This window comes from Alosa sapidissima, chromosome 19 (genome assembly GCF_018492685.1).
Source record: "Alosa sapidissima isolate fAloSap1 chromosome 19, fAloSap1.pri, whole genome shotgun sequence".
NCBI classification, from domain to species: Eukaryota; Metazoa; Chordata; class Actinopteri; order Clupeiformes; family Clupeidae; genus Alosa; species Alosa sapidissima.
Genome location: NC_055975.1, coordinates 31611181 through 31633844, shown reverse-complemented (window position 1 = coordinate 31633844; position 22664 = coordinate 31611181). Strand labels below are relative to the sequence as shown.

The 22664-nt window shown below is 42.7% G+C and overlaps 1 protein-coding gene across 2 annotated transcripts in view; it reads right to left on the bottom strand.

The window, feature by feature from the left end:
* The window catches only part of kcnq3 (potassium voltage-gated channel, KQT-like subfamily, member 3), an 88761-nt gene that overhangs the window by 13191 nt on the left and 52906 nt on the right, over positions 1–22664 (bottom strand). For both annotated transcript variants that reach the window (XM_042071365.1, XM_042071366.1), the window contains exons 10-13: positions 9064–9239; positions 8552–8657; positions 2736–2867; positions 2252–2344 (exon numbers count right to left, since the gene is read on the bottom strand). In XM_042071365.1, the coding sequence (XP_041927299.1) occupies positions 2252–2344; positions 2736–2867; positions 8552–8657; positions 9064–9239 (507 nt within the window). The remainder of the gene's footprint in view (positions 1–2251; positions 2345–2735; positions 2868–8551; positions 8658–9063; positions 9240–22664) is intronic.

Here is a 22664-nt window from a genome sequence, read left to right as displayed (position 1 = left end):
TCATAGCGGCGGATGTCCTTCAAATTGTAAATGTATCATTGCTGTCTGGCACTTTTCCTAAGTCACTGAAAACAGCTGTTGTAAAGCCACTTCTCAAGAAGAATAACCTGGATGCCTCCATGCTAAACAATTACAGGCCCATATCCAATCTACCTTTTATTGGCAAAATTATTGAAAAAGTAGTCTTTAATCAATTAACCACCTTCCTAACATCAAATGGGTATTTTGATTACTTTCAGTCTGGTTTTCGGGCAAATCACAGCACTGAAACAGCTCTCATTAAAGTTTCCAATGACATACGCCTCAACACAGATTCAGGTAAAACATCAGTCCTAGTGCTACTGGACCTTAGTGCAGCATTTGACATTGTTGATCACAATATTTTACTACACAGACTAGAACACTGGGTTGGATTTACAGGCATAGTTATCAGCTGGCTAAAATCATATCTACAAGAAAGGAGCTTCTTTGTTGCCATCGGAAACTGTACCTCAACACCAACGTCCTTGACCTGTGGTGTTCCCCAGGGGTCGATCTTGGGGCCACTATTATTCAACCTCTATATGCTCCCACTTGGACAAATCATTCAAAATAATTTGATTTCATATCATAGCTATGCAGATGACACACAAATTTACTTAGCTCTATCACCAAACAACTATGGTCCTCTTGAATCTATGTGTCAGTGTATAGAACAAATCAACACCTGGATGTCTCAAAATTTTCTTCAGCTGAACAAAGAAAAAACTGAAGTAATTATATTTGGTAAAAATGAGGAAAGACTTAGGGTTGCCACTCTCCTTGACACAAAAGGGTTGAAGGCAAAGGATACTGTTAAAAACCTTGGTGTATTAATTGACAGTGATCTAAATTTCAACAGCCACATGAAAGCGATAACTAAATCAGCTTTTTACCACCTCAAAAATATTGTCAAACTCAGAGGGCTGATGTCAAAACATGACTTAGAAAAACTCATTCATGCATTTATCTCCAGCAGGGTTGATTACTGCAATGGACTGTTCACAGGCCTTCCTAAAAAGACTATTAAACAGCTTCAGGTGATACAAAATGCAGCAGCTAGGACTCTAACAAAAACTAAAAGAACTGACCACATTACTCCAATTCTTAAGTCCTTGCACTGGCTTCCAGTAAGTCACAGAATTGACTTTAAAGCACTATTGCTTGTTTATAAATCAGTAAATGGAGCAGGACCTAAATACTTGTCAGACATGCTTCAGCAGTACACACCTTCTCGTCCTCTCAGGTCCCAGGTGAAAAACCTGCTAGTAAAACCTACAGTTAGAACTAAACATGGTGAAGCAGCTTTTAGCTGCTATGCGGCTCAGCTGTGGAACCAACTTTCGGATGACATTAAAAAGGCCCCAACTGTAGCCAGTTTTAAATCTAGACTTAAGACCAAACTGTTCTCAGACGCTTTCTGCTAACTGTGCCGAGTTACAAATTCTGAATCTGCCTCGATAATTATTCTACTTTGTCTTTTATTACTTTTTTTACTACTTTTGCCTTTGTTTTTGCTTACTAATTATTCTTTATTTTTAAATGATTTTACCTTGTGTTTTATGTTTTCCTTTTATTATGATCTTTACCTTTTAACTATTCTTTGACTATATTGCCCTTCTATGCTTTTATTTGTTATTATCGTTTGGTTTTGTTTATGTAAAGCACATTGAATGACCTCTGTGTATGAAATGTGCTATATAAATAAACTTGACTTGACTTGACTTGACTTGGTGACTGTTGTAGGGCATATGTAAAAGGCTTCTGAGGTGTGTGTGTGTGTGCGTGTGTATGTGTTACCTTGGTGACTGTTGTAGGGCATATGTAAAAGGCTTCTGAGGTGTGTGTGTGTGTTACCTTGGTGACTGTTGTAGGGCATATGTAAAAGGCTTCTGAGGTGTGTGTGTGTGTGCGTGTGTATGTGTTACCTTGGTGACTGTTGTAGGGCATATGTAAAAGGCTTCTGAGGTGTGTGTGTGTGTTACCTTGGTGACTGTTGTAGGGCATATGTAAAAGGCTTCTGAGGTGTGTGTGTGTGTGCGTGTGTATGTGTTACCTTGGTGACTGTTGTAGGGCATATGTAAAAGGCTTCTGAGGTGTGTGTGTGTGTTACCTTGGTGACTGTTGTAGGGCATATGTAAAAGGCTTCTGAGGTATGTGTGTTACCTTGGTGACTGTTGTAGGGCATATGTAAAAGGCTTCTGAGGTGTGTGTGTGTGTGTGTGTGTGTTACCTTGGTGACTGTTGTAGGGCATATGTAAAAGGCTTCTGAGGTTTCTTGTGCTTGGGGGTGAGTAGAGCACCAGGAGCTAAGATCATATCCAGGCTGTGGACACACACACACATATAAAAATACATAAAACACACATAAAATATAACCACACATCCTTTCTGTAAGAAATTTGATTGGGGGATTCAAATAAAGAAATCAAATGTGTGTGTGTGTGTGACTCTTAGTTGTGACTTGTTGGTACTTCTAATGTAATTGTAATGTGTGTGTGTGTGTGTTCACAGTGTGTGTTTTCACCGTGACTGGAGGTTTTTCATTCTCGTGAGTGTGTCTGTGTGTGTGAGAGAGAGCTAGTGTGTGTGTGTGAGAGAGAGATAGACAGTGTGTATGAGTGAGTAAGTGAGTATGTGTGTGCGAGAGAGAGAGTGTGTGTATGTGTGTTCACTGTGTGTGTGTGTGTGTGTGTTCACTGTGTGTGTGTGTTCACCGTGACTGGAGGTATTTAATCCTGGTCAGCATGTCCAGGTGTCCAGCGGAGTACTGCTCTATGACGTCCTTCACATCGTACGGCCGCAAAGACTCCTTAAAATGCTTCTTATTCAGCAGGAACCGCATGATCCTGACACACACACACACACACACACACACACACACACAATCATACAGAGTTAGACAGTTAGTGCACCAATAAGTACCTAATATACTAGTATACTACTATACTACAGTTAGTACAGCAATAAGTACCTATACCTAGTATACTACTATACTACAGTTAGTGCAGCAATAAGTACCTATACCTAGTATATTACAGTTAGTGCAGCAATAAGTGCCTATACCTAGTATACTACAGTTAGTGCAGCAATAAGTACCTATACCTAGTATACTACTAAGTGATATGTGTGTGTATGTACCTGACTGCTCTGATGACTAGTTTCAGGATGGGGATCATGTGTGTGTGTGTGTGTGTGTGTACCTGACTGCTCTGATGACTAGTTTGAGGATGGGGATCATGTGTGTGTGTGTGTGTGTGTGTGTACAGTGGGCATCGCTTTCAAATGGCCACTTCAGTCGCGCATTACGAGGCGTGAAGCTGCGTGAAACTTTAGTACCACTTTCAGCCACTGTACATCGCTCTGCCACTGTACATCGCTCTGCCTGCCGCCCCTTCTGAAAAAGCTCGATTTACCTCGATTTAGGCTACTTGGGTATGGCTTAAGGCTTGACTACACGGTGGTAACGAAAATCGAAATCAAAATTTGCTGTCTACATTATTGTCAGTGTTGGGGTAACGCAACTACGCAAATCAAAACAGTGGTGTGATAATTGAGCCAGTAGAGAAATAACTGTTCAGAAATAATCTGTAGCCTTGGGTAGGCTTCTGCGACGTTTTTAACAGGCTACGCTATAGAGGCTTAGACAACTACAGTATGACCCACGTTTTGGTTTCGTAAATTAATTTGCCCTACTTCTTGACTGCAATGTAGTCAATTGACTGTTTGACATGTCATTTTTATTTTTCTGTACAATAAACAAATACATCTGCTTTATGCCGCAGAATTACATTCATATTTGGAACTTACATAGTCCAATGCATCGTTACACTACGTTAGTGTTTCCCAAAACCATAGTAGCAACGAACATTCGCAACCACTATCGTAAAGTTGTGTAGTTACAATTACACCTCTCGACCTGTGGTAGAATGCTAGAAGAAGCATAGTTCCAGGGATCTGCATGTCAAAGACGTCACAGACGCCAGTTATTTGTTTGCATATTAATAATTATAAATATATTTAGGTTTCTAATTGATATTTACACTTCTAACCACCATACATCCATATTTTAAAATGCCCAAGGCAGAAAATACATAAATTAAAAGTCAATTTGCAGCTATGTGCACGTAAGTAAAAGTCACACACCTGCAGATAATAATAAGGTGGTGTGCACTTTTTGACGAGTCAGCTGAGAATATGTAGCCTTTGATTTTCATGGGGGGGGGGTGGGGGGGGAGGCTTGTTAGTTTACGCAAACCAAGCTAAGAAGGCTGATTCTGGTTTGATAATATGATCTGCACAAAAGATAAACTTAGGTAAACATCGATGTCAATATTGTTGTCAAAATCTCAACCCAGATTCGAACTCTCTGGACAGGGGACTGGTAACTGCTGGTTGCAACGGCGGCTGTCTCTGCCGGCCTTAACGCAATGCGTCACAGAAGTATGTGCAGGTGCCTGTTCACGTGCTACTAAACATCATTAACTACCTTAGTCCAGACTACTGAAGTTTGGAAACTATCATGGTCCAAACTTACAGTACTATGTAAGTAACGACAGTTTTGGGAAACAGTCGTAACTTACATGTTGGTTAGTTGAACGATGCATCCTGTTAGTAAAAAAGCTAACCTCCGTAGTTGTACGGAAACGCACCCCAGATCAGCTTGTAGGCCATTAGCAATCTGTTTATTTTATTTTATGAAACCTACACAGTAGATCACATGCCACATTTTCACTTTCAATAGACAGATGCAATAGCCATTGGTCAAGTATTGAGTATAAAGCAATTAAGATAGTACCCATACAAAAAGTACTTCATACTATCATAAAAATTTGTTAAAACGAATAGTATTTTGCAACTTGACAAAACACTGGATTAAATATCGTAGGCACAGGAGAAAACTTGTACATCCATTGGCCCGTGGGGAGATCACATGCCAGTTGCCCTTTCCCTTCAGTGCTATGACTCGTTCGGCTGTGAGCTTGTTTCGCCAAAAAAAAACTATTGCAGATATCAATGCGTCTTTGTTCATGGTTTGGCCTCACAGCAGAGGCTTAGACAACTATGACCCACGTTTTGGTTTCGTAATTTGCCCTACTTATTGACGGGCACATTTTGGAGAGAATAGAGAATGTACGCACGCAAGAATCTGTAGGCTATTTGTGGCAAATGTAGAAGAGTCATTTCCAGTGGAAGAACAAAATTGCTGAATGAAGCCCAAAGATATGAAGGCATATCTGGCAAGTTGTTATTTTTTGAACGTCGTAAATGGTTGGCTATAGGCCTAGTTTGCAAGAAGGAGACATAAAGCGTGAGCATAGCCACACTATCCACAGCTGTGGTAGCGGGAGTAGGAGGATTACTGTTAGCGCAGGATTTATATAAAATTCTTCAACAGAAGGCCTGCCTCGAATGCAGGCTTGCTAAAAAAAAAAAGGCCTGTGGTTTGCGCAGCCTACAGTAAGTAGGTCTTAGTGAGTTAGGAGTCCTCTAGACTTCTTTTAAGCTGTCTCAGAGGTGGAAAGTTGCGTTCGTTGGGGGCAGGGCCGGATTAACAAATGTCTGATGGCCCCCCCTGCCCCCAGCCAACATGAATCGGGTGGTCAGTTAATAGGCCCATTTAAGGCACGAGCGCATCTGAGAGGCCAAGCCCTCACAAGTAGCCCGTTTGTTTACAACTAACATTACATTTAATGTCAAGCAATAACCATACAAAAAGTTGTAAAAACAAAAACAGATGACATGATGCGCGTCACTGACATAATGTGCAAATAATATAGCCTAGATATTCAATATATTCGAATACATGTGTTTATTTTAGAGGGGGATACTTCGAACGTCATTTTTGAGCAATTTTGACAGCCCTAGTCCCACTATAGGCTACGCCAATCGTACCATTGAGTAGCCTATGCGAAATAGCCTTAAAATCGTTCTGGTGTTGTGTGCCTTCTGGTTTCTCCACCTGCTAGTTTCCTTGCGCGTGCATGCGCTGTCGCAGTTGTCAGACATTCACAAACAAGTTGTTTTAGGCGGTTTGAAGTCGTTTTTCATACGCCATGAGCGCTCGGCTACATTACAGCCACTCGGACAAAAGACATGTAAAAAAATATGTTTTGAAAACTAGCATTAAACTGGATTCGATCCCGCAAAAGCAACACACGCGTGACTCCTCTCCATCAGGGGCGTCGCTAGCTATTTAAAACATTCAGGGCTAGAGCCCAGAACTTAAGAGACCTTTTTATCCGGGGGTTCGGAGGCTTTCTCCCCCGAGAGATTTGAAAATCGGGCTGATGAACATGCAATTTTAACCTACTTTGAGAATGAAAAGGAAGGCCAATCATAATGACTTCACGTCACGGCATTCTGAATATTTTGATGTTTAAAGACCGTGTAAGGAGAACGTCTCTTCTGCCAAAGTGCACCACATACAACACCCAAAATATGACATTAAAAATAGCCTGTAGAATAAACATCGTCATGCACCTCTGTCAAATGCAGAGGTGTGAGTGTTCGTAACGGGACTAAACATGAAGCTGTCTGCGTGTTGTAGGCTAGATTTGCGTGAGTTCTTTCTATCTGCTTTACTTTTGTGAGTTGCGACCACCTAGGACAGTGGTTCTCAACCTTTTTTGAGCAAACGCCCCCCCCCCCCCCCCCCCCCCCCCCACACACACACACACACACACACACACACAATAAAAAAATAAAAAATAAAAAAATAAAAACTACACCCCCGGGTAGGCTATAGGCCACTCACTCTCATGCTATATTGCTTAAATAAAAAAACGAGCCCATTTCTGCGCTGTTTTGGTTTCTTCTGGAATTATAAGAAAATGTCCCTATGAGCCTATTTTATTATTAAGCAGATTTAGCCCACTGTTAGAAGCAATAGGAGACTGGTTGGGCAAAAAAAAAAACACTACCACATCAGCATTGGTTGTAATGATTTTTTTTTTTTTTAATCAATAGGAACATTAAATCTAGGCAACAAGACGTGTCATATTATCATGGACAAAAATCAAGTGCACATCACGTGAACAACATATGCACATCGCAACAATCCAAACGATCACAAAACAGTATCCGTGCGTGAGGCCTGTGTAGGCCTATACATATTTCGTATTTGATTAGCAATGGTCTTTTCGTGGAGGCTCAGAGCAGCTGCAGAACAACAGCAAGCGGGGCTGGGAGACGTGGCCCGAACTGCACTGTATGATCACTGAGCATAGATAAACAGTAAAATGTAGCTGGGACGGTAGAGGGGTTAGAAACCCATGAATAAAAATAGCCTATTTATTTCAGGTAGCCTATTTTTGCACCAAAAATATGTGAAAACCATGAAAGTTTAAAATGTAAACAAAAAAACAAAAAAAAACCTCTCACGTTCCCAGCGCCCCCCTAGGTTGTACGAACGCCCCCGCTGAGAAACCCTGTTATAGACGTTCTATGAGGTACCAGTGTTTAGCTGTGTCACAAAAACGATAAGCTTTGTCAGACTACTTTTAAAATGATATTCAGGGCTATATACATTTTAAACATTCGGGGCTGAAGACCCGACAAAGCCTTGCGTTAATTCTTCAGGTGGGAAGTGTCAGGAATTTTCATACGAGAGACGCCCTCATTGGTGGTTAGTATATGGAGTAGGGAATTGACAGCAACATATCCAATCACATTATGAGATGCTGAATTTAACATTAACTGCGAGGTTTGATTTTAAATTAATGTAAATTTAGCCGGGACTGTAAGCTGGCACACGTGGGTGCTCGATGTTTTCAGTGGGTGCCCGAGAGACGGAGCACCCACGGTATCGGCGCCTATGACAAGCGTATCTCACGGTTGCATCCATTACAAACAAACATGCAATGTGATCGTCTGGGATTGGGGAGAGCACTAAATGCTCTTCTGAATAAGCACGAAGTCAAGCCTTTAAATGAAAAACACTCTTTAATAATCAAAAAAATAAACGCTGAGCAACGGAGGTTAATATGCTCTATATTTTGTCCAAATGATGTCTGTCTATCATCGTTGCACTCCAGATTTATCATCGTTGAGAAAACCAGAATGTTTAATTTGTCCTGCGTTTCTTCTACGGCTGCAAACGGGATTCACTCGCCGTTAACCAAATATTTCTTTATTAGGGCAGGGCAGGCATATTTCTGGCTATTAAATTATTTCTAAACCAGTCTGCTAAAGCCTGTAGTGAAGTCTGTGTAGGGTTTTCCAGCTCCTTTTCTTTTTACGAGACACCCTGCTCACTTGAGACATCTGCCGGTTGTTGCAGCGTCGTTGCAGTGTCACTGGAAAAATACAAATTAAAGTCGCGTGATGCCACGTGATCCCGCGCACTGACGGCGAGGGAAGCTGGCCAAGTCGAAGCACTGCCCACTGTACCTGACTGCTCCGATGACTAGTTTGAGGATGGGGATCATGTGTGTGTGTGTGTGTGTGTGTGTGTGTGTACCTGACTGCTCTGATGACTAGTTTCAGGATGGGGATCATGTGTGTGTGTGTGTGTGTGTGTGTGTGTGTGTACCTGACTGCTCTGATGACTAGTTTCAGGATGGGGATCATGTCCTCTCTCAGGATGTCTGGAGGGAAGCCTTTCTCCTCAGGGGCGGAGTCAACCAGACCACCAGCGTCTGTGTGGGCAGAACCGGAACGCATGTGAATAGAAGATTCCGACACACACACACACATATACACACACACACATATACACACACACAAACACACACACACACACACACATATACACACACACAAACACACACAAAAACACACACACAAATACACACACAAATACACACGCATAAACAAACACATACACACAAACACACACACACACAAATACACACGCATACACAAACAGACTCACGCACACACAAATACACACGCACAAATACATACACGTACATAAACAGACTCATACACAAACACAAAGACAGACACACACACACACACATACTAAGACTACAAATATTGTATGTTTATGTGTGTGTGTGCGTGTGTGTGTGTGCGTGCGTGTGTGTGTGTGCGTGCGTGTACCTTCTGAGCTCTGACGAAGTGTATATGCCTTCATGCGGAATGCTGTGCGGAAGCGATCTCGGTTGCTGAAGCCGGCTGGTTTGTTTGCTTCGGAGCTCCCAGAATGCATTGCGGTGCTGGAGGACATCAGGCGTTCTCTAACAGACCCAAGTCGTGCAGGAACACGAGCTCTCTTGCTGCAGAACACACACATTTCAAATGTAGTTCAAATGAAGCACAGCAGAGTCAACATTAAAAGATATAATTTAACAAGAGTCATTTTAAATCAAGCACAGCAGAGTCAACATTAAAAGATATAATTTAACAAGAGTCATTTTAAAATTGATAAGTAGATGTTGTAAGAATCTGTTTTCAACATCATGATCCTCCATCATCTTATTTGTTGTTGCCAACATCTTTGAGAACGCAGTCACCAGAGCTAATGTCTGTCAGTTCTTGTTTGAGGTTCTCTCGATCAAATCTCGATCAAATCAACCGTGTCACTGATGTTGTGATGGAGTGGATGCTTTTAGACGTGAAGTCGGATTTACTGAACTGTTTGAAAAGTACAAAGAGGAATATGAACTTTTTTGTTCTAATCCGCTGGAAGAGTGACTGTTCCTCAACCCCCCCCCCCCCCCTCTTCCGCGTACTGTGCCAGCACCTGCACGATAACATCGTACAGAAGGAACACACACACACACACACACACACACACACACACACACACACTTCACCACCACACGACCGGTACACACACACACACACACACTTCACCACCACACGACCGGTACACACACACACACACACACCTCACCACCACACGACCGGTACACACACACACACTTCACCACCACACACACACACACACACCTCACCACCACACGACCGGTACACACACACACACCTCACCTCACCTCACCACCACACGACCGGTACACACACACACCTCACCTCACCTCACCACCACACGACCGGTACACACACACACACACACACACCACACACACACCTCACCACCACACGACCGGTACACACACACACACACACCTCACCACCACAGGACCGGTACACACACACACACACCTCACCACCACATGACAGGTACACACACACACACCTCACCTCACCACCACAAGACCGGTACACACACACACACACACACACACACACACACCTCACCTCCACACACGACAGGTACACACACACACACACACACACCTCACCACCACAAGACCAGTACACACACACACACACACACACCTCACCACCACACGACAGGTACACACACACACACACACACACCTCACCACCACAAGACCGGTACACACACACACACACACACCTCACCACCACACGACAGGTACACACACACACACACACACACACCTCACCACCACACGACAGGTACACACACACACACACACAAACACACCTCACCTCACCACCACACGACAGGTACACACACACCTCACCTCACCACCACACGACAGGTACACACACACACACACACACACCTCACCACCACACGACAGGTACACACACACACACACCTCACCCCACCACCACATGACCGGTACACACACACACACCTCACTAGTGTTGCACGGATTTTCGACGTTTTTAGAATCGATACTTTATTAAAATAATAACGTTCTGTGTCTGTGTGAACTGCTGCTCTCACTGCTCCTTGCACGCATCTAGGCAAGTGGGCGTGTCAAGCAGGCAGCTCTGAGTGAGTGAGTGCGCAGCCAACGTCAACATAGTTCTTTGCCGACAGTCCTCTGCCTTGTGGATAAAACAAAAGGTGAAGTGAAATCTGCAACTATTTCGGATACATCGCGAATAGTGAAGGCAAGCCATCAGGTACACAGAGGCCCGTTTGTAAAATATGTTTCAAAGTCATTTAAAAGCAGTAGGCTACGCATGGAACTTGGCTAAACACCTCGCAGACATATCGCAACATTTTTAAAGAGTTCAAAAAACGTCAGGTTAACGAATATGCTATAGAAAACACGACTACATGGTTAGTGCCAAGTTCTTTTCTTCTGTTTTAGTCTAGCCTAAGTGAAACGAGTATATGGTTCTCTGGGATAAAGCGAACCTTCCTTCATCAATGCATTTTGACGAGACATAACGAGCTGTAATCATTTTGACGAGACATAACGAGCTGTAATCATAGGGTGCTAACGTGATGAAAGCGCAATGTTCACGCCAGAATAACATTACCATAACTTGTAAACAATCTATTTCATGTTCGGTCAGTACTACTGGTAATATTTGTCATGGCATGTAGACTGCAATTTGTTTAATAATTATTGGCCAGATGTAGGATAGGATACCCGAAATGCGCTAATTAAAGCCCACAGCATATAATACCACCAAAGCGTGTTGAGTCCTAATAATAATAGCGGCTTATTGTTACGTGCTAGCAAATCATGTTATCATAGAAATAGACGTAATGTAGGAATGCACACAGACATATTGCAACAGGTAGGCTAATGGTGTAGGCCTATCTGACGAAGACCTGAGTGGTTGGAACGTCGTACTTGTACACTGGGCGCAAAGAAGACTATCCTCACATTTTTCCCTTTGCAACTGTCAAAGAAATCCTATGAACACGGGAAGGCCTAGGGTAGCCTATACTGTACATCAGATGGCCTAAAGATTAAGCCCCTCTGCATAGCATTCAGTGATTTGCATGCAGTAATTTCAACACTGACCTTGATCTAGCCCAGTTTGGCTATTTAAAGCTACTTTATTGCCAAAACAACACAATGTAAATGAACTATAACAAACAATAAAGGACTTAATCACACAAAGTAGGCCTACTATTTTACTGACAATAAAAAATGATAATTATGTAGGAATTTTAGAACCCAGAGTTGACCTGCACACTACAAAAGTGCACCGAATTCAACACAAATGATTCAATACACTTGGAGGAGGTATGAGTCCTTTCTTTTCCAGATATCTTAGGATTTCGCCGTAGTATCGTTTCAGTATCGAGCATCGTGATATTTATGGCAGGTATCGTATCGAAGTCATAATTTTGGTATCGTGACAACACTACACCTCACCACCACACGACAGGTACACACACACACACACACCTCACCTCACCACCACACGACAGGTACACACACACACACACACCTCACCTCACCACCACACGACAGGTACACACACACACACACACCTCACCTCACCACCACACGACAGGTACACACACACACACACACACACACACACACACACACACACACACACACCTTCAAAAGGTAGAGCACTATGGAAGAATATTAGTCTCAAATGTTTATAGAGCACCTTCAAAAGACGTAACCGGTTCTGCAAACATTTCATAGGTGACCTATTTAGAAATACAAGATGAGTTTGCACATGTACACCACGGCTATCTCAATCCCACTAGATGCTCATACACACACACTCACACACACACACACAATCATACCGTACACACACATGTCAGTTCATCTCAGGTGAAGCCCTTCCATCTGCTCCCTTATCAGTGTGTGTGTGTCTGTGTGTGTGTAAGTGTGAGAGAGTGTGTATGTGTGTGTCTTTGTGTGTGTGTGTGCATGTGTGAGAGGTGTGTGTGTGTGTTTCTGTGTGTATGTGTGTGTTCTGGCTGGCTGTTCCTTTAAGACAATGGATCACATCGTTAGTTTGCCCCACAGCTTGTGTGTGTGTGTGTGTGTGTGTGTGTGTGTGTGTGTGTGTGTGTGTGTGTGTGTGTGTGTGCATGTCTGTGTGTCTGTATGTGTGTGTGAGAGAGAGTGACTGTGTGTGTGTGTGTGTTTCTTCAAGAGAAACAGGAGACTCTGTCTAGGAACAAAACCACCCAGGCATTCTGCTGACTGTCCCAAAGGACACACACACACACACACACACACACACACACACACACACACACACCTGTTCTCTGTTTCTCACACACACACACACACACACACACACACACACACCTGTTCTCTGTTTCACACACACACACACACACACACACACCTGTTCTCTGTTTCACACACACACACACACACACACACCTGTTCTCTGTTTCACACACACGCACACACACACACCTGTTCTCTGTTTCACACACACACACACACACACACACACACACACACACACACACACACCTGTTCTCTGTTTCTCACACACACACACACACACACACACACACACACACACACACACACACTGTTCTCTGTTTCACACACACACACACCTGTTCTCTGTTTCAAACACACACACACACATACATATACACACACACACAACACACACCTGTTTTCTGTTTCACACACACACACACACACACACACACACACACACATACATATACACACACACCTGTTTTCTGTTTCACACACACACACACACACACCTTTTTTCTGTTTCACACACACACACACACACACACACAGCATTCTTCCACATCTGCTGTCATACAACAAATAGACACTACAATGCTGAGAGAGAAGAAAGAGAAGAGAGGAGGGAATGAGAGAGGGGGGTGAAGAGAGAGAGAGAAGGAGGGAATGAGAGAGGGGGGTGAAGAGAGAGAGAGAAGGAGGGAATGAGAGAGGGGGGTGAAGAGAGAGAGAGAAGGGAATGAGAGAGAGAGAATGAGAGAGGGGGGTGAAGAGAGAGAGAGAAGGAGAGAATGAGAGAGGGGGTGAAGAGAGAGAGAGAGGAGGGAATGAGAGAGGGGGGTGAAGAGAGAGAGAGAAGGAGGTAATGAGAGAGGGGGTGAAGAGAGAGAGAGAGGAGGGAATGAGAGAGGGGGGTGAAGAGAGAGAGAGAGAATGAGAGAGGGGGGTGAAGAGAGAGAGAGAAGGAGGGAATGAGAGAGGGGGGTGAAGAGAGAGAGAGAGAGAGAATGAGAGAGAGAGAGAATGAGAGAGGGGGGTGAAGAGAGAGAGAGAAGGAGAGAATGAGAGAGGGGGTGAAGAGAGAGAGAGAGGAGGGAATGAGAGAGGGGGGTGAAGAGAGAGAGAGAAGGAGGGAATGAGAGAGGGGGGTGAAGAGAGAGAGAGAATGAGAGAGAGAGAGAATGAGAGAGGGGGGTGAAGAGAGAGAGAGAAGGAGAGAATGAGAGAGGGCGGTGAAGAGAAGGAGAGAATGAGAGAGGGGGGTGAAGAGAGAGAGAGAGGAGGGAATGAGAGAGGGGGGTGAAGAGAAGGAGAGAATGAGAGAGGGGGGTGAAGAGAGAGAGAGAAGGAAAGAATGAGAGAGGGGGGTGAAGAGAGAGAGAGAGATAATGAGATGCAATTACAGGCAGTTTAGATGAGACACAATCCTTTTGATAGGCAAACACACACCCACACACCACATACACACACTCCCTCAATCACACACAAACACACACATACATGCACACACACACTCTCACACACGCAGATAGCACAGACGTAAACACACACACTTGTGTTGCTAAACATGAACTGTGGAAAGGGTTGTGTCCATGCAAGAGAGGATAGCAGACCATTGACATTAGGCAGTAATCTGATACAACACACACACACATTAGGCAGTAATCTGATACAAGGATTACAGCTGCCAGTGTGGGATAAATTTTATATGTCTCTCATTGAATGTTTAGTATACCTTACATACATGTAGTGAAATCTAATTGCCATCACCCTACTCTGACCCTTGTGTCTTTTGCAACTCCTAGGTTGGAATGTTTAGTTAAATTAACCCCTGTGTCACCGAACTGTGGGTAACCCTCAGGATGGGGGGTCGTAAACATTTCTTATCTCTGTTAAAATACCAGATGGTTAAGTGATCACTGGAGGGTGACAACTTGTGATTTTCCATGGGTGTGGGGTAAGGGTATAAGAGTTGGCTACACCCACAGATGTGTGGGCTTGTTACTTTGACATTTCATGTGGGTAACATGCTCCCGGCGTCGTGAATAAAGCTGCAGTCTCACACCAGTTGTTTTGGATTAATTTTGACCACATTAATGGCGACGAGGATGGGATTACCTATTCCTGAGGCATAGCGAGGAGGACCAACGGCGCAGGACCCAACAAAGTTGCAACTGAGGGAGATCTCTTTGTGATCTTGGGAGAAGGCCGTCACCAGCACCAAACACTGCTTCGCGGCACCCAGCCTGGCCAGAGGGAATCCTCCTGTGTCTCGGATACGGTAACGACCATATTCGGTGGTCACAGACAACGTGGTGGTGAGTCCCTGATTTTACACTTTGAGGTGGTAAAATAGGGAAGGAAGGCCTGTCCCTACCCGAGAGAGGGGTAGTGGTTGAGTGCACATTTCCTGCCAGGGATAGTGGTAGTGGCCTTGCTGCCTATGCGTAGGTAGCATTTGGTGCACATTTTCCTGCCAGTGATAGTGGTAGTGGCCTTACTGCCTATGCGTAGGTGGTAAATTGTGAGTGCACTGTTTTTGGTTATGCGCATTATATTTCCTGCCAGTGATAGTGGTAGTGGCCTTACTGCCTATGCGTAGGTAGTAAACTGAGTGCTCTGTTTTTTTTTGGTTATGCGCATTGGTAAAATAGGCCTGAGAACATTGGGTATCTGATAAGACTGTCATCACATTTTGTTGGGTTTTGCTCTGATTTTAGGCGTGAGGTAATTGGAAATAAAAATATCAAGGGGACACTGCGATGGGGAGCAGTACGAGTAAAGCTATTAACTTTCCTAGAGGAGTATAGAATCCAGGGTGTTTGAGGGACATGTAGAGAAAGTATGAATCTAAATGTATAGATGGGAAATTAGCAAGTATGGAATAGGTGAACTGAAGGGCAACATCATTCATCTGGAGTGTTGAGCATAGAAAAGCAAAATTAATGTAGGGCTATGGTAGAGAGGGTAAAAGAAAGTAGGGCTATGGTAGAGAAGGTAAAAGAAAGTAGGGCTATGGTAGAGAGGGTAAAAGAAAGTAGGGCTATGGTAGAGAAGGTAAATGAATGTAGGGTAAAGAACAGTAGGAAAGATAGACCTGTGCAGAAGAGAGAGAGGCAAAGGCTATACGGAGGACATCATGGACTATGTTATGAGCCAGCTTGTTACTTGGAGTACAGCAGCTCTAAAGGAACTGAACAATTGAAAACTATGAAAGGCTTGAAGGAAGAACATGGATGTGGCTGTGGGGCTAACCAGAGGAGAAGGCCACTTAGCACGTCACTGTCACAAGGAACATCAGAAACAGTACGGAGATCACCCTCCACAGCAGCTCTCTCAAACTCCTGTCTGGTCTCAGCATGACAAAGCTGAAGAGGACAGAGAGGTCTGAACAGGAGACCCTGTGGTGACACTTCTGATTTACAACTTGAACTGTTTTCCTCAACTCACTCTGAATGCATCAGCACAGCCTACTCAGCCAACTCTCTTTCTGTTAATGGGGATATTTTTCTTTTTGAACGAGACAGGAGCAGATATTAGTATGAAAGAAAAGAAGGATAGTGTAAGTTTATGACAATGAAAAGTGCATGGTACAGGAGTATTAGATCAGTTCATATTTGAGAGAGTTCCTTACCCATGGGTAGTTAAATGTAAAAAACATGTAGTAAAACAGCATTCCTCCTCAGCAGTGTTTGCTCCGAAAATGTACTGGACTGGGACTTAATGTGTAAATGATATCTTATAATTTCACTCAAACATAAGGGGGTTGGTTTAAAGGGACCATTAGCAAACAGCTTAGTATAGTATTAACATCTCCAGTCTCAGTCCAGGAAGATAAGGAAACTCCAGAGTGCTTGCATTTTGTGATGAAATCTTTTCATGAGACCTCGGATCCGGAATACTTAGAAAATGGTACCAATTAGGACATACAGTTAAGACTGTTGAAAAAGCCGGCGTAATTACAAGTAAAGCTACTCTGCAGATGTAGTAGACCTGTCACCTGGTCTGACATATTTGTTTGCAAACTCAATATTATTATCCCCATGTTGATTTTTATTTAGTTGAGGTGTGGTAAATGCCAAAGATTGGACGCATGTCCAACACACCTTGGGTTATGTATTATCATCACAAAATACATAATTTTTTGTGTTTAGTGTTTTTGTTAGTCACCCCTGTGCAGAGACAGATCTTTGAGCAGCTTTCCCTCTCTGCACAACAGGAGGAGGTTGTGACTCAAGGTTGACTCAGAATGCAACGTGTTTCTCTGTAATTGATAGAAAAATGCATAAGTTACAATTCGAGCGGATCCATATTTTAGTTTTGATTTGCGTTTATTTTCAAAGGATAAGGTATTTTGCCACATTTGCCACAAAGATACACAGAGTCAGGGGCCGTTTCAAACGAAGCTCTGGTATCTTGCCTCTAAAAAAATTCATTCTGCTTATATCAAGCCTATTATCACCTATGTCGATAATGTTTTACTAAGAAGTCCGTCGAGTGAGGTGTGCCAAATTGACACTGTGGCAAAATTAACATTCCTGGCCAGTGTGAGACTGAAAGTCTCCAAACAAAAGTTGCAACTCTGTCAAGAGAGAGTGAAGTACTTGGGTCATATACTCACTCCTGGCTGTTGGGCCCTAGATGCATCTCGCATCTCAGCAATAACTGCTTGTTGTCCCAGACCCGAGACAAAGCAGCAAAAGTTTTGCTTCCTAGGAATGATTGGCTACTGCCGTGCTTGGATTCTAAATTAAACAGAGAGGCACAGCCTCTCCAAGCATGTGCAAATACATGTAAAAAACTTGACTGACAATGTGACTTGGACTGACAATTATGATAAGACCTTTACATATTTGAAATAGGCATTAGCCTCAGCTTCAGCTCTTGCCTACTATGACTTACTTGACTTGTTGACTATGATTTATTGGTGTGTGAAAAAGCAGGGTACATGTCAGAGGTGTTATGTCAACAGCATGGGGGTCAGCACAGACCAGTGGCTTATTTATCTAAGCAGTTAGATGCAGTAGTGAGAGGATAGATGTGGCAGCAGCTGCAAGTCAAGTGGTAGCTGTGCTGACGTTGTGTTGTTACATTCACTAACTGTACATGTCCCACATGAAGTACACTCACTGCTTCTAAAAGAAAAAATTTAAAATCCTGTATCTATATATCAGCACATGGTATTAACCCTGTGGCTCTTGCATGATTGTGGTGAAGGTGTCTCTATGTACACTAAACTTAGCTCTGACATTTCTAACACCTTTGTCAAATCCTAACATTGTTTATTAGGCTAATCTATGGGTTTGGAGTCCGGAGATGTAGGGACTGGCTACTCTGTAGTGAATCAATTTGATGTGGTTTACTCTCACTCTCTCCTAGATATTTTTCTGTCCAAGCAGATGAATTGGTAGCCCTATTCAGGGCATGTATTTAAGCAAATGGGAATCAATTTGTATTTATATATATAGTCATTATAACTGGGGAATTGTGCATGATCACATCTACAGACAAACCTGTACAACATAAAAATGGGATAGCAATATTGTTAAATGCCATTCAACTCCCTACATCTGTGGCTGTCTTAAAATGTGCAGCCCACTCTGCAAATACAGATGTTATCAGCTAGGTCAATAGGAAGGCTGACGCGGCACCTACAGAAAGAGAGCCGCGCAGGGGGGAGTGCAGAGAATATCACCAAACTTTTTGAAACCACATTTCTGAATTTACAAATACCAGATGTAGTTACATCTGAAGAGGCTTTAAAGGAAGCATAAAAGCATCAGATAATAAGGAAAGATGGAAATGGAAGAATTGTAAGGACAGAACACATGGTCTGTGGGTACAGTACATACACCGACAGACAGACCGGTTTTTCCAAGATCTTGTTTCCATATTATTGCTAAACTATCAGTGGCTTAGACCATGCAAATACTATGACATAGACAGGAGAGAAAATATATTTTACACTAGGATTCACTTCAGTAGCAGCCATGTATTGTGCAAGGTGCATTATGTGTCTAAAAATTGATGTTGCACCTACAATGAGAGTCAAGGAAGGACATCACCCACCATCTGAAGGCCCGTTTAAGCACATAATGATGGAGTTCATTAAATTCAACAAATGTAGAGGATATGAATATTGTTTGGTGATAGTTTACATGTTCTAAAAAAGTCAAGCATGTGAATGCCTTATCAGTAGCTAAGGCTTAAAAGAGAGATGGTGTGCCTAGATGGGGCACAACAGAATTGACTAAAATCATAGTGTCAACAGGGATGGATTGGGTGACAGCTCTTCCTTTGGCTCTACTCTACCTCAGAGGCCGTTCATCAAGATCTACAGGGTTTAGCCCTTTTGAGATTTTGACCGGACGTCCCTTGCCGGCTCCCACCTAACCTAAGAGATATACATAGGACAATGGTTACATGCGAGAACTGATTGCTGCTCGGTCTTCTGTTTCCCAACAGGTGGCGTCGGCACTACCACAAAGTTTCCAAAGGACACACCCAGTGGAGCCAGGCGCCTGGGTACTCATAAAGGATTTAAGGAGAAGACACTGGAATGAAGAACGATGGAGAGGGCCGTTTGAAGTAATATTATCTACACCTACAGCCGTAAGGATTGCGGAAAGAACTGAACTGAGTATCATAACCAACACGTGGTTGCACGAGAGGATTGACAAACACATTTTTTGCAATAGGCTGAAGAATAAATACTTTGAAGAGGATTAATAAAATATCACTAGCATCATATAAGAATATTCTTTCTCAGTTTAGCTAGATAAACGTTACAAGTTAGTTGTTTTGATTTAATTTTATTTGGACAGTAACCTGAGGAGGGACTAAACCACCCAAGTCAGCTCTGCTGTTGAAGACTAGGATTAGGTTTTATTTTGGTTTTGAATAACTGAGAAGACGAGATGTTGGTGATTGTTGTGCTTATTCTTCATCTAAGGGTTATAACTTCCTCCCTTAAGGATGAAGTGTGTGGTAACAATAAAGTATGTGAGTTAGCCTTTCGTGCCAAAACAACATTAACAGGAAATAATGACACATGTTGGGTATGCCAAGACAAATCTTTTCAGGTGCGAGTATTTCCATATCGCACTTTACAGGACTCTGTATGTGCAGCCGCTAGACTATGTACTAGCCCTAAATGTCTTTCAGAAGTAGGGTTAGAAAACATAGAGAAATTCTTGCATGGCTCATCCTTGAATGTTATGTTAACCTTAATGGATTCAGTGTTAAATGAAACAGGAGAGTGGTCAAAAAGAAAATTAGGATGGATTAACTCTGAGGCAAATGCAAAGTATAAAGACTATTGGCCTGTGTCAATCACAAAGGGACAAGCAATACCTCAAGCAGCAAAACCTTATACCGTTTGTAATAATAGTGGATTTCCTTTGAGAGTATCTGGATGGAACTTAGAAACTATGCAGGAGCCTGCTACTAAAGGTTTTGTGTGTTTGTCTGTTAGGTCCTCTGGCAAAGATAACATGATAAGGAAACAATTAGGACATAGTAAATGCCAATATTATCTCAAAGCAAATTATGATCAACTTAATTCTGCTGATAGCCAAAGTGAACATGGGATTTGGCTGGGAGGGAACTATTTTCCACTCATAAGGTATAGCAGTGTTCCAAGTCCAAACTTCAATTTTGCGCTTCCCATGGGCATGTATTGGGTGTGTGGTAAAATGGCATATTCATACTGGCCTCCTAATGCTGTAGGAACCTGTTACATAGCTGCTATTGCTCCTACAATGTGGATTTTACATGGAAAATATTCTAATCAAAAACAATCTACTAGATTTACCCATAGAGAGAAAAGAGAGATGACTTATACATCAGGAGGTATGAGTAACTGGAAAGGATATGTTATAGCAGACCCATGGACAGGACAAGGAGCTACTGTGGGTTGGACTTTTTCTCTCTGGGGTGGTGTAGTAGCAGCTTTAAAAAAAAAAATTAACGGACTAGCTTATCACCTGCAAAGTGTAGCGAATGAAACAGCAGCAGCTCTTTCGATGCTGAATGAGGAAGTAAAATATATGTGAACTGAGCTAGTAGCCCATAGAATGGCCCTAGACTTGTTGTTAGCAGAGCAAGGGGGTTTGTGTCAGGTTGTTGAGACCTCATGTTGCTTCTTAGTGCCAGATGAGTACAACAATATCACCCAATACATTGAAGACATCCGAAAAGCTGTGCCAGATCCACCTCCACTTACTGCTTTTGATATGTTTCTGGAGGACTTTGAGAAAAGATTTGGTACAACTGCCTCAAACATCCTGATGGGAATGTTACGAATTGGATTACCATTCCTTGTCCCTGTGGTGGTTGTCCTTATAGTACTTCTTATAGGAAAGTTCACATTAGGTTGTATATGTAGAGCTCTAAACAGACAGACCACAGTGACAAATTATGTATCGGTTACTGCGACTGGAATGTATGAAGACATCTTCCCATTTAGGGAAACACCAGATACTGAGATAGAGGAAACATGTTAGTAAAAGAAGTGTACAAAGTAGTCTGACCCGATGTACCTGGTTTAAATGATGATGATGTAACTGTGTTTTTCATTTTCTGTTTTCCCTTTGTAATTTAGATTTAGAACTGCAATAATCTGATTAATTGTTAGAAGTGAATTTTAATCATTGTTTGGTAGGTTTAAATATAAGGTTGATTAGACTAGTTGTGTTAGTATATACACATGTAGAGTACTGTATTAAACATGTAGCTTTACAGCTCCACAGGGGGGAATATGTGGGATAAATTTTATATGTCTCTCATTGAATGTTTAGTATACCTTACATACATGTAGTGAAATCTAATTGCCATCACCCTACTCTGACCCTTGTGTCTTTTGCAACTCCTAGGTTGGAATGTTTAGTTAAATTAACCCCTGTGTCACCGAACTGTGGGTAACCCTCAGGATGGGGGGTCGTAAACATTTCTTATCTCTGTTAAAATACCAGATGGTTAAGTGATCACTGGAGGGTGACAACTTGTGATTTTCCATGGGTGTGGGGTAAGGGTATAAGAGTTGGCTACACCCACAGATGTGTGGGCTTGTTACTTTGACATTTCATGTGGGTAACATGCTCCCGGCGTCGTGAATAAAGCTGCAGTCTCACACCAGTTGTTTTGGATTAATTTTGACCACACCAGCATCACACACACATGCTCTCTCCCTCCAAAACACACTCTCTGTCACACACACACACATTCAGTCGTATGCACACACACACAATCTCTCCCTGAAACACACACATGTACACACCTACACACAGACCATATCTATCTCTAACATTCATACACTGATGCTGTTTGCGCCAAAGCCCATCAGTGCATGTACTTTTATCGCAAACTGAGGAATTTTAACATTGACCCTACTTTTATGAAAATGTTTTACTCCTGTTTTATTGAGTCTGTTTTAACCTTCTGTTTTATCTGCTGGTTTGGTTCTCTGTCCATAAAAAACAAAAATAGACTGGAGAGTATTGTCAGGACATGTAGCAAGATTGCAGGCATCAACTTCCCCTCTCTCTCTCACACCTACACCAAAAGAGTGGCAAAGAAGGCCCAATCTATATAGCTGACCCCCGCCATCCCTTGTCCTGCCAGTTTAAGCTACTCCCCTCAGGCCGTAGGTACTCCAGGCCCAGATGCAGGTCCAGTAGACTCAGAAACTCTTTTATCCCGACTTCCATTTCCATTTTAAACAGTCTG